Source organism: Echinops telfairi, unplaced genomic scaffold (assembly GCF_000313985.2).
Source record: "Echinops telfairi isolate 266 unplaced genomic scaffold, ASM31398v2 ScPeMD7_3533;HRSCAF=4204_0, whole genome shotgun sequence".
Taxonomy (NCBI): domain Eukaryota; kingdom Metazoa; phylum Chordata; class Mammalia; order Afrosoricida; family Tenrecidae; genus Echinops; species Echinops telfairi.
The window spans coordinates 48666953-48682091 of record NW_022107431.1 but is presented as its reverse complement, the minus strand read 5'-3'; the positions used below and the strand labels follow the sequence as shown (position 1 = coordinate 48682091).

The 15139-nt window shown below is 41.3% G+C and overlaps 1 protein-coding gene across 1 annotated transcript in view; it reads left to right on the top strand.

Annotated features, from left to right (window-relative positions):
* ROS1 (ROS proto-oncogene 1, receptor tyrosine kinase) overlaps nucleotides 1-15139 on the top strand; it is a 155056-nt gene that overhangs the window by 35970 nt on the left and 103947 nt on the right. Inside the window, exons 8-15 of the mRNA XM_030886771.1 lie at nucleotides 2976-3177; nucleotides 3898-3974; nucleotides 6320-6442; nucleotides 6616-6800; nucleotides 7959-8053; nucleotides 10791-11287; nucleotides 12627-12839; nucleotides 13977-14087. Of these exons, the coding sequence (XP_030742631.1) occupies nucleotides 2976-3177; nucleotides 3898-3974; nucleotides 6320-6442; nucleotides 6616-6800; nucleotides 7959-8053; nucleotides 10791-11287; nucleotides 12627-12839; nucleotides 13977-14087 (1503 nt within the window). The remainder of the gene's footprint in view (nucleotides 1-2975; nucleotides 3178-3897; nucleotides 3975-6319; nucleotides 6443-6615; nucleotides 6801-7958; nucleotides 8054-10790; nucleotides 11288-12626; nucleotides 12840-13976; nucleotides 14088-15139) is intronic.

Sequence of the window (15139 nt, the reverse complement as noted above, 5' to 3'; positions counted from 1 at the left end):
TTTAAGTGGAGAGAAAATGTTTTGAGAATGATGTACAAATGTGCTTTACACAATTGATGTGTGTATGGATTGCGATAACAGTTGTATGAACCCCTAATAAAATGTTAAAAAAAAAAAGATAGCTACTAGATGCACAGATCAGGTTTTAAAGAAGCTTAATATTTTGTAGAGGAGATAAATAAGTCATATATTTACATGAGCCCATAACACTTGATTAAATGCTTAGGAGATGTTATAAATTACTAAGGACGCTCAATGGAATGAGATAATCTCTCTGAAGTCAATTTCGGGAGGAAGTTTCATTTTGACTGGGTCTTCAAGGATACGTTGATTTGGGACATGAGGTAAAGAGAGAAAGAGCGCAGGTTCAAGTGATATCGTGAGTAGAGGCAAGAATATGGGAGTCCTGGCAGGGAGGGAGACAGGCGTCTCTGAGGCAAAGTGGGTTGAATGTTGGGCTGTTAACTTCAAGGTCAAAGTGGGTTGAATGTTGGGCTGTTAACTTCAAGGTCTCTGGTCCAGGGCCACAAGCTGCTCGGAGGGAGAAAGACGAAGCAGTTTACCCCCGTAAAGACGGATTGTCTCAAAACTTCTATGGAGTAATTCTATTCTGTCCTCTAGGCTTGCCTTGAGTTGGACTTGCCTTGATAGCCGTGGGTTTGCTTTTGGTTTGGGCAGATTGGGGGTAGAGTGAGTAGTTCGTTTGTTGGGAACCTAGATGTGTGAAGAGAAATAGTGAGAAAAACTGCGAGGACAAATTGGAACCAGATTACAAGCCTGACAGCCAGGCTCACTTGTTTGGATTTTATTTGGAAGGCAGTCAGGAACTACAGAAGGCTTTGAAAGAAGACCAATTGCACCCGGCACTCCTTGAAAAGATAACTTTGGTAACGAGCCGTGCGATGGATTGAGGGCATGAGAGGGATAGACCCGCTGGGAGGTTACGCTGATATTTTAACAGTTTATGAGTGGTGGTTTCAAAACTATATTTTAAACATGGAAGCCTGTTTCTGGTTTATTTCTTTAAAGAAATGGCTTCCAAATCAGGAAGAGATTCAACCCCAGCAGCCTTTCAGGGAGAGTCACCCCCGTGGAGCACTCCCTGCTGACCTGAGAGCACTTGCTCCAGGCAGCGTGTTCGATGCCCTTCTGCTGCAGTTTGGAAGATCTGGCTGTTTGTCGACAGGCTCACCCTGACCAAGGCCTTGGATGAAGCAGAGCTGGCCTTTCCCTAGTCTTTGGTCAGGACCCTCTCCCTGTTTATCAGATTTCAGGGGATATGTGGCTGCCTCCACTGATTTTCTCTGGTTACTCTTGCTTAGAATCTCAGATCAGATACCAGCCAAAGGTCAGCATGTAGGTCAATGCTTCGATCCTTCCTCCTCAAAGCAAGGCCTCATGTACTCTCATTGTGCAGAGAGATGCCGTGGCTCTGGAATCGGGCTGGCCAAAGCGAAATAATGAAAGAGGCAACATTTGCTTTGCATTTCTGGGCCTCGCTCTGAATCTCCTTGTTCAGGTTTCTCTTTTACTTTGACTTTTCTAGTCCACACAAAAACCTACAGGCTTGTCTGTTTTGTGTTTCATTCATTCATGGTCTTTTTTGTTTTTGTTTTTTTATATAATTTCAGGGTCTCATTGCTTTTTAACTGAACCCTATCTGGGAAAAAAATCTAGGAAGGGCAGCCTTTCGGGGAAGAATTTTGTGGGGCTATTTGGACAGGAACCACATCATACTGTGCAGGTGACATTTCCCTTGCTTATAGTGGAGGTGATCACACCTGGGCATTAAGCAAGTGAGGGCTTTGGACCTCCCCTGTTCTGAAGTAGTGAGAGAGAACCCCTGCCCCCTCGTCATCAGGGAAACTGAGTTGGTGGAGCAGAGAGTGATTCAGGAAGTTTGTGCTTACCAAAGTTTAGTCTGAGAGTTGCGAGGAAATGGATCCGAGAAAGGTTGAGAAGCCGTGGTAAAAATCATCCAACATGAAGGATAACTCTCCTTTCTTCCGACCCACTAAGTCAGGGGTGGTTAAGAACACTTGCCCAAAGTCTTCATCTCGAGAGAAGTCTACTTAGAGCCACATGGCAGCATGAACAGTGTGTCTTTCTATAGACAAAGGAAAGAAAGAGTGCGGTTGGGTGGGAGGTAGTAATGAAAAAAAAGTATGTGGCGACATGGACAGGAAAGTTCAAAAGACAAGAAATGAGACAGGTCACTTGGAGATAGGCTCTTAAATCTTGGTTATCATTTCTGCTCCTTGCCACGAGGGCAGCTTGTAGATCTATGAGTGCATACAGGATAATGTAATGTACGCTCTTCTGATCCTTTGCTTGGGAAGGGGTGTGGCTTTAGCACAGGACCCTGCATTCCAGGGGGAACCTGGAAGCTAAGGTAAGGAGGGTTTCCGTCTGGGTCAATAGGGCAGATGCCAACCAGAGGGAAGCAAGCTGTTCTCATTCAGGCTTATCTGAGCCCACATCTTCAGTTGAGCCCAGTCAGCCCTCAGCCCTCCGAGTGAACAGGCCCCAGGACCCCTTTCACTTCTCGTTAATCATTGACTCCCACTTGTCCCAGTTTCTCTCCTTCCTAACCTCTTTCCGCCCGCCCCGCGTTGCCAATCCACTGAGGTCTCTGGAGATTTTTGACTATTTTTCCCCTTGGAACATTTATTTTATTATTGCACATCTACACTTATATGTTTACTTCATGAATGGGAAGTGGGGAAAACAAAACTCTAAAGGATTCTTTTGGAATAGTGCCCCACTGGTGTCGTTTAGAGCCCAAGGGTTGGGGAAAAAAATGATAACAGATCTGTGGCTCACAGGTGTTTCCTTACCTTATTTCTAGGACATTTTAAGGGTTAAGTAAAAAGGTTCATTTCTGATAACTTTTCTGAAAGCAAGACTTTAAAAAATCAGTGTGTCTTCAAAACAGAAACCCTATACATGTTCTTTGTTACAATGATCTCTTCCAGTTCCTGAATCTGCTCCTTTTATTAAAAACATCGAGAGCTCGAGTCCTGACACTGTGGAAGTCAGCTGGACCCCACCCCAGTTCCCAGGTGGACCAATTTTAGGTTATAACTTAAGGCTAACCAGCAAAAATCAGAATTTTGCTTCAGGGACACAGAGAACCAGCTTCCAGTTTTACTCGACTCTACCCAGAACCACCTACAGGTAAGAGGGAAGTGCTGCTAAAGAAAGGGTGTGGTAAGATGTGCCAAATCCAGAGCCCGTGGGCGGCAGAATCCTACTCAAAAGGGAAAACTCAGTCCTCTTCCAGTCTGGCTTTCACAGGGTTCACTGTATTTACTTTTTAAGTGAATTCAAGAAAAGAGTTTAAATATATTTTGAGAAGCTCCTTGGTTGATATGCAGTTGAATTGAAGTCATTGTGGGTTTCCTCAAGTTTATACGCTTACATTCTGAGCAAAACCATCAAGCATATCTAGAGTATTCAGAAGATCCTTAAAATATGGACCGATCAAGACATTGCAGACGCCATGAATATAATTCCTTCATTTGCTCCAACTTGAGAAATGCAAGGAGGTCAACTTCTGTTAATGGTATTTTTACTAACCACTAAGGGGATCGTTTAGACCGTTTATTGTTGGCTTTTCCAGCATTTGCTCAAGTCCCTGTAAGTGAGGGAAGCCATGGAAGTCATGCAGAGAGCAGAGTTCCCTTTCTGACCTCTGTGTCCCTGAATTGGTCTATGGGGAATGCAAACAAGGAGGTGATTGATGGTCATTTCAGTGCTGAGCAAAGGCACCAAGTAACTAGACCCTTGCATTGCCACATGTCCTTTAAATAGAAATGCTACTTGCTTCTTGTATTTTCACCTCATGTTAACACCATGCCATGTGAATCACAACCCTCTAAATGGTTTTTGGAGCAGGTTTTCTATTGCAGCAGTTAATGAAGTTGGTGAGGGGCCGGAAGCAGAATCGAACATTACTACGTCCTTCCCAGCAGGTATGGCTCAAGGATGCTCCTTCGATTACCCAGGAACTGAGGGGTGAGGAAGGTGGGATCAGATCGCTGAGGCCCTGCCAGGGTCATCTCATGAACCTCAAATGAAGATGAGTTTGGGGGCACTTAGTAAATTTTCAGTTTTTAAGTGAATCTAAGTAACTGACAAAAAAAAAAAAAAAAGAGGAAGTGGTTAGGTGGAAATCTTTCACATTGAGGAATTTAGAAATTATAATGAAAAGATTACAGGATTAGAAAAAATGGCCTCCGACATTGTTTACGATGAAATTACTGTTAACTATGACTCTCATTTACACATTTACAACAAAAACTCATATTTGATGCCGACCAGTTGATAAGTCTGTAGTGACCCTACAGGACACAGTAGAGCTACCCCATAGATTCCAAGGCTGAAATCATTACATAGGCCAGTGGTTCTCAACCTTCCTCATGCCGAGACTCATTCCTACAGTTCCTCATGTGGTAGTGACCCCCAACCATGAAATTATTTTCATTGCTACTTCATAACTATAATTTTGCTACTGTTATGAATCATAATGTAAATATCTGATATGCAGGATGTATTTTCATTGTTATAAATTGAACATAATTAAAGCATAGTGATTAATAAAAAATCACAATATGTAATTATATATTGTGAAATATTTATTTCTAATGACAAATAAATGAAATTTTATCTTGAAGCATGGTGTAGCATGGGTAATGGTGTTCACGCCGGGTACTCATGTGGGGGTATCTGCATGTTGGTGGACCCGCCTGGAGACGGAAAGAGGAGCGGTGTCTCAGTTCCTAAGACTATAGGAAAGATGTGTTTTGTGATGGTCTTAGGCGACCCCTGTGAAAGGTCATTTGACCCCCAGAGGGGTCGAGACCCACAGGTTGAGAACCACTGACATAGGCAGTTGGTTATGTCGTTCCCCTAGAGAGAGACTGGGGGTTTGAACTACCAACCACTCGGTTAACGACTGTGGTACCTAGGCTTCGTTTTGCACACTTCAGAGAAAGAGATAGTCTTTAAACCTTAGTTCCCCTTTTTTACATTATGTATTGCCATTCAACACTGATCAGATGTATTCTTTTCTTAAGCTGTTCTAATATACCCAGTTTCCTTAGGGGTTTCAAATATAGCTAACTTTAATAATTGACAATTCTGAGTGTTCCATCTATCAAGTTAACTTTGTCACTATTTTATAAGAATCCATTGGGCTTCAGCATGTTAGCAATTGCCTCAAGAGATTGAGTACTCATTGTGTGATGCCTGAGTGAACAGAATATTAAATGAAAATTATTTTTAAGAAGTGCAGGGAATTCTTTGGTGGGAACCAGTAAGAGAGTTTTTATATAAGATCTAGAGCCCCACGAGTCTGTTTTCAGCTTTCACGCGAAGCCTCTTTCCTGAGTGATGCCCCTTGCCCTAGTCTGCACGCAACTTAACTTATGCCAGTGGCTCTGTCACAAGCCTTGCCACCGTTCTCTAGGTTTAGGGTGTCAACTTGTCTAGGAAATGAAAGGCCTTTTTGTTACGTAAGAAGTTTGTCCAGTGAGAGAGTTAAGGGCTAAAATTGCTGTCACTGTGGTTATTGCATAACTTTTCTCCATGGCCCTCAAAGTGCACGCAAATACACCAGCGTCACTTTTCAGTCCAATAGGCCATCCCTTAGAGTCCTGCAGTCCTCAAATTTCATCTCTGCGAGGATTGTTCTGCCTCCAAGGGAGCGATGCTAAAGGCAAAACAGAAACAACCAATGTTGGTCTATAGACGTGTGCGTGCTCTTCTGCCTGGGCACGCACACGCAAGCACGACAATTCTCATGACTGAAGATAATGAGGTGAACTCTGATTAGAGCAAGACTGCTTAGGATGGAGATATTTCACGTGATGCTATACTGGGGCTCATCAAAGACATGCAGACATACATCCCACTTGATTGCTGCAGTACTTCCTACTCTCACTCATGGAATGATGTGAATCAGACCGTTGATGAAATGCCTCAGTGTCCTCTAAGCCAATTTGACCAGCCTCTTTCAAGTGTAGGTCCTTGCTTTCAAGGGTGTCACTGGATGAGACAAATAATGAAACAGTTAGTTGCTCTGAGCTTGGTTGATAGTTCAAATCCTCCCAGAAATGCCCCAGAAGAAAAGTCTGGCCATCTATTTGACAGACTATCGCTGTGGATATTCATATGGAGTATCGTGCTACACTAATGCCTGGAAGGTCTCCTTGAATTTGAATGGACTCACTGTCAACTGGTTTTATGGTATTGGTCTTTTTGTTTTAATATGTATACTATCTATCTGTCTACAAATCATTTTGTTTTGGGTTTTTAGTTCAAGAAGAAGAACAGTGGCTGTTTTTATCCAGAAAAAGATCCCTAAGAAAGAGATCTCTGAAATATGTAGTAGAAGAAGCACATTGCCTTCAGTCAGATGGCATACACCATAATATTACGGGTCAGTAAAAGCCATAACAATTAAAGTTTTGTCAGCACTTATTTTCTCAGTATGATTACCTATGTGAAAAAAAATCTGCCTTGATTTCTGCTTTCATTTCATTATGTAGAATAAATGTGTTCCCTTCAATGTATGCTTAGGTGATGTATAATATTGGATATTGGCTCTTCTAGGAGTATCAGTTAATGTCCACCAGCAAGTTGTTTATTTCTCTGAAGGAAATCTCATATGGGTGAAAGAGGCTGCCAACATGTCTGATGTGTCTGACCTAAGAATTTTTTACAGAGGTTCAGGATTAATTACTTCCATCTCCATAGACTGGCTCTATCAAAGAATGTATTTCATTATGGATGAACAGGTTAGTCTGAGAATTAAAATGACTACATAGTAATACATATATGCATAGCTCATATTTAGAAGTAAACATATATTTTTCCATTCCATAGACATTCATTAGAGACTTACTATGTTTTGGACACTAAGCTAGCAACATATCATAAATCTGGTCTGTAGGAGAATCTCAAATTTATGAAGTACTTGTTCTGATCTGCTATGTGATTTTTTTGAGTCATCAGTTCTTACTAAATCATTTTTTATTTATAATAACTCATATAATGTAAGATAGGGGTGGTACCTGTGTTTTCACTAGACAACAATGTCAATTACAATCAAAATAATTTGTAAATACTTTAAACTATGTAATAAAGAAGGGATAACTTCCTAACTCTGAAAATGCAGCATTCCTAAAATCATTGGGAAGACATAGTCTTGGACTGCTTGAAGTTCTTTCCTTTCTTTTGTAGGTATAAGCTTCTCACAATGAACAAATGCTATTATTACAGATGGAAGCCCATAAGCTGTGAGACAGCTTAAATATTAAAATAGTTCCGTGTCTCCACAATCAAGCCAATGAAATAATGCATTTGTAATTTATTGAAGCCAACGAGATAAAAATTCATTAGTATATAGAGTATAAAGCTGCCTTTTAAGGACTTTCTCTTAAATATCTTCTAGATATTATTTAAGGATCACTGGTGGTACAGTGGGTTAAGCATTGGGCTGCTAACCACAAGGTGAGTGGTTTGAATCTCCAGCTGCTCCATGGGAAAAAGGTATGGCAGTCTGCTTCTTGACAGATTCCCAGCCTTATAGACTTCACAGAGCAGTTCTACTCTGTCCTGTAGGGTCACTCTACGTTGGAATTGACTCGACAGCATTATCATTATCATTATTATTGTTCAAAGGAAAAGGCCCAAGCAATTGGCACAGTTCCATACACAAAACAGATGCTCAGGAAATAGCTGTGAGATATAAAAAAGTAAAACCGGGTTCACTGCCTTGAGCCAATGCTGACTTATAGTGACCCTATAACTCTTTAAGGGAACAGAAAGCCCAGTCTTTCTTGCATGGAGTGGCTGGTGGTTTTGAACTACCGACCTTGTGATTAGCAGCCCAAACCGTAACTACTCTGCCACCAGGGTTCATCATAACTATGGATGCATTTTTCACTCTCTAGGTATATTTCTGTGATTTAGAGAATTGCTCAGCCATTGAGATTACTCTTCCCTCTATTGCTGCACCTCAGAAACTTATAGCTGATTCTTACAATGGGTAAGTGCTTGTATTAATTCTCTTTCACTAGTAGAATCCTTTGGGAAACTTGCTTGCTAGCAAAACATCAAAGTACCAGATGAGCCAATCGTGCATCTTATTTTAGGGAAATTCATTAAATCAGGGCAAAGTGTTCATGTTATGGAGCTGGGAGAAAATTTCCTTCCAACTTGCTTTCAGCTTCTTCTAAGTTTCTCTCTCTCTCGCAGTAAAAGATGGAGCTCTGGAGAAGACCTTTCGCCGGGAACTCTTGGGCTGGGGTTTGTCAGAACTCGATCTCATTTATGGAGAGACTCAGAGTCTGTTGCTCCTTCCTCCCACCCCCTCCTTGCTACCCACTTTCTGTGAGCAGCTCCACCTTCCACAATCACACCTTTTACCGAGCAATTCAGATCCAGTTTCCCTCTCTGGTTTGGTGTTCAGGTCATGAGGTTGGTTTACCCACATACTTGCTAGGACCACCCTAGAAAACAGGACTTGATGTTTAATAACAAATTATGAAAAATAACTGGCTTTTTAAAAACCCTGTCACAAATGAAATGCACACACTTTTGCCCAGTTGTGCTGCTAAATTTCAGTAGGACCCTGAGCATGTGGCTTTGCTTGTGACGTTTGGTTTTTTCATCCATGTGGAGAAGAGAGTAGGGAAACGAGGTGTGCACTGCTATATATTTTGTGAACTCCAAAACAGTACATGGGCGCAGAGGGCAGAAAAGTGAGACATTTCTCTGAGGTTATTATTTCTTAAAGATGACCAGACAGTAGTCATTTAGTAGCTAGTGAGTCAGACCAACTGTTGTAAGAATAGACAGTTCTCCTTGCCACGAGGAACAAAGTTGTTCCCATTTTCAATGAAAAAGGATTCTGTAATACTTTAAAACACTTTCCATGACTTTATCTACTTAAAAACTATTAACATAAAATCAAGAATTTATGCTCATACTTTATTACAGATTGATTTTAATCTCTCAGGTGTCAATGAATTAGAGAATGTTTAAAACAATTTGTGACACAGGGCAAATCTTTTGGACTCTGTAGATCACATTTTAAAGATTAGATTCTATAAAATAAAATTTTGTTGTTGGTAGTTGCACAACATAACTCATCCTATGGATAATGAACTTTCTCCAATAAATCTGTTATTCAGAATGCATCTCAGTAAGGTCTTTGATGACTCCTTTTTTTATTAGGACAAAATTGATTTGCGCTGGGATTGTGATATGGGAATGCAATGAATAATGATAATCAATATTAACTGAACCTTTCATAGGAGCCCTGGTGGTTTAGTGGTTAACTGTTAGGCTGCTAAATGCAAGTTCAGCAGTCAGCCGTTCCACAGGATAACGATGGGGCTTTCTACTCCGGGAAAAAGTTAGAGTCTCAGAAACTTACAGGGGCATATCTACCCCGTTCTCTAGGGTCACTGTGTGTTGCCATTAACTTCATGGCAGTTAGTTTTGTTTTGTGTTTAGTCCTTCATATGGCTCTCTAAGGTACACTATTTTTAATAATTCATTTAATCCTTGTTCCATCCTCTAAAGCAGTAACTTTTAAATTCCAAATTTATAGCTACGGATAGCAAAACGACAACAAAAACAAAAACCCTCCCAAACTCACTGCCATTGAGTCGATGCTGACTCACAGAGCAGAACTACCCCGAGGTGCTTCCAAGACGGTAACTTTTTCATGGGAGTAGAAAGCCTCGTTATTCTTCTGTGGAATAGCTGATGGTTTTGAACTGCTGACCCTGTGGTTAGCAGTCCAAGACCTAACCCACTTTGCCACCAGGGTTCCAACGAGAGGCTGGAAACCAGAAATTTGAAGTGCTACCAACCCAGGGTGTTGCCAAAATTAAGGATTTACTAAGCAAAAGTATGCTCTCATTAACATCTGCCTCCATATCTCTAATTCTACATACGTTAAAATTAATAGCTTTATGTCTTAGTTAAAATCTCAATCATGGGCTTGGTTAATCAATGACATAGGTTGGCAATGTGTGCTTCCTTTTTTATGATTAAAATATCAACTGCACCATCACCCTGAGGTTTGGCTTTGTCACAGGTGTATTTTCCTCCTCAGGCCGTGTGGTCCTCCTGCGGCCACCTGTGCTGATTTCTTCAATGTCCATACCGTGGTGGCCCTGTTGTGAGACACAATTGTAATGCGAAGACAGACTTCAGGTCACTGCAAATGCAAAGTCCTTGGGCAGGATAATTACAGCCCAATAGTAACTACAGCCTAAGAAAACACATGGCTTAGATGGTTTGCTTTCTTCCATTTTATCATTCACAATGTAAGGGAAAATGGATTGAATAAGACTTGAGAATTTGTGTACTGGGTAGAAAAATATTTTATATTAATTAACATGTTTAGTCACATAATTTTACGTGTGACTAAATGATATAATTTTATATGATGTATTTTCTATTTAAAGTATACTTTGTTAGGGAAGTCTTTGGGTACTCTTTCTGTTCTTAAATTCGATGATGCCTTGAGACAGTCATCTAAGACTTCTAATAATTGGAACACTCAGAACTACAAATTATGCTGAGGTTTGTTGACGGTCGTAACATAACTGAATAGACCCCCTCTTTAGCAATTACCCTGGGAAATCCTGCACGGAGGGCCTCTGGAGACACATCGTTCTTCTTGCGCAGCAGGATAAAGCAGTTAGCTGACGCGGTTACTCATCCACTCTGCTCGCAGTCACACCGGGCTTCTCTCGTTCCTCTGTCAGGTACGTCTTCTATCTCCTGAGCGACGGCATCTACCGAGTCCCTCTTCCAGAGCCATCTGGTCAGGACTCAGCCGCAGTGCGGATCGTGGAGAGTTGCGGCTTAAAGGACTTTGTCGTCAAGCCGCGGTCCAAGCGAATCATCTACTTCAATGATACCGCCCTCGCCTTCGTGTCCACGTTTCTCGATGGCTCGGCTTCCCACCTGGTCCTGCCTCATGTCCCTTTTGCGGATGTGAAGAGCTTTGCCTGTGAAAACGGTGACTTCCTGGTCACAGATGGCAAGGCCGTTTTCCAACAGGACGCCCTGTCGTTTAACGAATTCATCGTGGGCTGTGACCTGAATCACATAGAAGAATTTGGGTTTGGTAACTTGGCCATCTTTGCCTCTTCGATGCAGCTGCACCCTCTGCCGGGCCGCCCTCGGCAGCTCTCGGTGCTCTTTGGCTCCTACAAGGCCCTTGTGCAGTGGAGGCCGCCTGCCCTCGCCATAGGAGCCAGTGAGTGAGCCTCTCCGGGGGAGGGGGGCGGTTACTGGCCACGGTCAACTGAGAGCTTAACCTTGGGACTCAGCTTTGAGAGCCTACCTGTAGTTACTCAGTCCTCAACCCCAAGTCACTACCGAGCTTAAATACACTTTTTCCACATTTCTTCTGCATTTCTTAGGGAGTTTTTTTTGCATTAGATTTCTATTATTTCATATGTGTGTCTCAACAGAACACTGAACATTTACTGAATATCTACTAGGATCTAGGCACAGACTTTCTGGACAGCGTGACTATTTGTCAATGAGTTAAAGCACTTGCGTTCAGATTTTGAATCCACTGAAAAACATGCGTAAACCCCAGCCTTTCCCTGAACTCTCTGAACTTGAATCTCTCTAGAGTGGGTAGGTGGGTATAGTGGGTAGGTGGTGGGCTCTGGAGCCAGATTGCATGAGTTCAAAATCTGTTCTTACCATTCATTAGCAGGGTGATCCTGGGCTAAGTTCCTTAACCACTCTCTGCCTCAGTTTCCAGAACTTGAAAGTAGAAATATTATATTTTTCGGTGGGATTATTGTAGAGATGAAATCAAGATCCATATGTAGAACAATTAGAGTAATATGTAAAATAGTTGGCAAACATTTTTTTATAAAGGAAGGGCCAGAGCGTGAATATTTTGGATTTTGTGGGCCACATGGCTTCTGTCAACAACCGTTAGACTTTGCCTTTGTAATCTAAGAACAGTCATGGAGATAATGTAAGTAAGGCACCATGGTGGTCTTCAGATCAACATTCATTACAAAACCAGGCAGCAGGCTCGATTTGGGGCATGTTTATCAATTTCTGGTCTATAATATAATGAGTAATCAGCAAATACTGATTTTTTGTGTGTTAATAGAAAGTTAATTATGCCTATGCATTTCATATTGTAAAGTTGAAAATGCATAAACAGCTTTTTGTGGCTTGTTCAGACTTCTTGGTAGAGGGTCATTCATGAATTTTGGCATGTATCTTTAGGGACTCCTTGTAAAGCATCTATTCACTAAGAGCCGGGTGGTGCTGCTTGGTGATTCAGAGAAGCCTGCTGGCTAGTCTGGATAGCCAGGCATACGGCTTTGACCCAAAACATCGCCCTCCTATTTGGAAAGAATGTCTTCCTTGATGAAGCCTAGGAGGAGTGGACACCATCCTGATCTTTCTAACTCGATATTGTAAGACTAACCTTTGTAAGCAGCGAGACAAACACTATTACTGCCATTTACTTACCCAATCCGGATGAAGCTGGAAATGAATTTATTGAAATGCTCATGCCGATGTTATCCTAGTTAGTGATATTGCTTTACTCTTCCAATTAGGCCCTTCTGCCTGGCAGAACTGGACTTATGAAGTGAAAATATCTAGCCAAGACTTCTCTGAAACCACTCATTTTTTCTCCAACATAAGTGGGACCATGCTTAACGTGCCTGAACTGAAGAGTGCTACAAAGTACCAGGTGGCAGTGAGGGCAAGCTCTGGAAAGGGGCCAGGCCCCTGGTCAGAGCCCTCGGTGGGTACTACCCTGATGCCAGGTGAGAAAATGTTCCCGATTCAGGGAGTGCTTCTGACAAAAAGAGGTTAACCTCCTGTGTCCTTTAAAACAGCTAGTCTCAAATGTGGTGAATAAATCAGAATGAGGATGCATTGAGCTCTTCAGTATATAGTTATATCCTGAAACTATGAGAGAAAAAATCCCCACTTTGTGATATTTAATTGATGTTTCTGACCTGGTATTATAAAATTTCCAAAATATTCTTGTAGAAGCAATATCAATTTCTTCTTCCTTATGGATTCCCACCAGCTCATGGCTTATCAAAAATGATATGCTTAGAACTCAAAAGGTCTTGCTGAGGGACTGTGAATTATGCTGAGTTCCATTGGTCAGAAGAACTTGGAAGTATAACTACCATACTGCTGTTGCTGTCACGAAGGCTTCTGGGTGCTCTGGGTGAAATCACAGCAGTTAGTAACCAAAGCAAGTAACAATCCGGCCCTAACCATGGCCGTAGAAGCAATATCACTGCACAATACTCTTCACATTCAAGATCAAGTATTTATGTAGCAACCAGAAAGTATGTTTAATGTGACAGCTAATTCTAGCAAGCAGAAATGATTACTCTTATCTTCCCAAAGTGTTTGTTTCAACTATAGCTATCCCTTTACTCTGTATAAGATGTGTATAACTGAATGTTCTAGATAGAGTGGGTGGATACATGGAGCAACATTCAAAATCATCAAAAGACCAGGCTTACTAGACCATAAGGCACTCTTCACTCCTTGTACTGAACTCACTCCCATGGTTCAGCTTTCATCCCAAACAATACACAGACCCATTCGGTGAGCAGTACTACCAGGGAGGTGTGCACCCTGTAGACCAATCACCCATACGATATCAAAGGGGCAGCATCAGCCCAGGGAGAAAGCTCATGGAGGAAAGGACAGGAAAGAAGAATGAATGGACATCGTAACCACAGAGAGGAAGTGAGATGGCCACTGCTACACTGTGGGGATTAAAACCAATAGCGTGAGACAGTGTGTGTGGACTGTTGACTGGAAAACCAGTTGTGTCCTGTAAGCTTTTACTCAAATCACAATAAGATATTTAAAAAGATGTGTAGCTGAAAGAATGCAATTGATATGATATTTCTTTTATCTTCTTTGCAAACCAGCTACAGAACCACCATTTATCATGGCCGTGAAAGAAGATGGGCTTTGGAGTAAGCCATTAAATAGCTTTGGCCCAGGAGAATTCTTGTCTTCTGACATAGGAAATGTGTCAGGTAAACACCAAGTCCCCTGTTCACTGAGATGGCAAGTTTTGTTTTCCATTTATAAGACTTCCCATGTTATTCAATAAATCACATAATTGAATGATTAGGTCGACCCTGCTTTACAATATCAATGGACTATTTCAATACTACCCTGTTTCCCCGAAAATGAGACAGTGTCTTATATTAATTTTTACTCCCAAAGATGCACTAGGTTTTATTTTAAGATGTCTATTTTTCCATGAAGAAGGATACAGTACATATTTATTGTTTATTGTTTTATTAAAAGAGACTTCGCACTTCCTGTCTGCTCTGGCTGCGCTGCGGCCAACAGTGAGCTGTGCAGCGGTGCCTGCCCCTACGGTCCAGAGTCCAGAGTTATGGTCACTTCATGAAGTCTTATTTTCGGGGAGGTCTTATTTTGGGGGGGATGCCTTATATTTCAGTGAGAGGCAAAACTGTAAGTAGGTCTTATTTTCAGGGGATGTCTTAATTTGGGGAAACAAGGTACTATTAAGAAAATATCAGTTCTCAAATGTGAATGCTATTTATGACTCACGGAATTTGAGATTATGATTGGTTTATGTTGGCTTCAGAAAGGTGCTAAAATATTCCACATATATTTTAAACTATCATTGTTCTGGCACATTAATAAATTATGTTCCACTAAGATAACTATACTTAAGACATTAACTGTAAGATCGGGGCAAGGAACTGCTGCATAACATGATTATAAGAAGTGATTTGTTGACCAAGATTATCATGTAGTATATAGATAACTTTGCCTATATGGAAGTAGAATGAAGGAAAGTCTTCCTTCTATGATATTATAGCAGTAATATTGCTTGAAGATGCTATCTTCTATCATTCATTTGCTTAGTCATTAGAAGTACAACAGCCTTGCTGGCTAGTATAAGAGGTAGGCATATTAAATAATTGGGAAAAAAAGAGTTATAACAGGTATGTTAATAATGGAAATACTATTTTCAAGTTGGTCTGAATAGAGGGTCTCCTGTTTTTCTTTTCTTTTTTAAAAATCATTTTATTGGGGCCTCGTACAACTC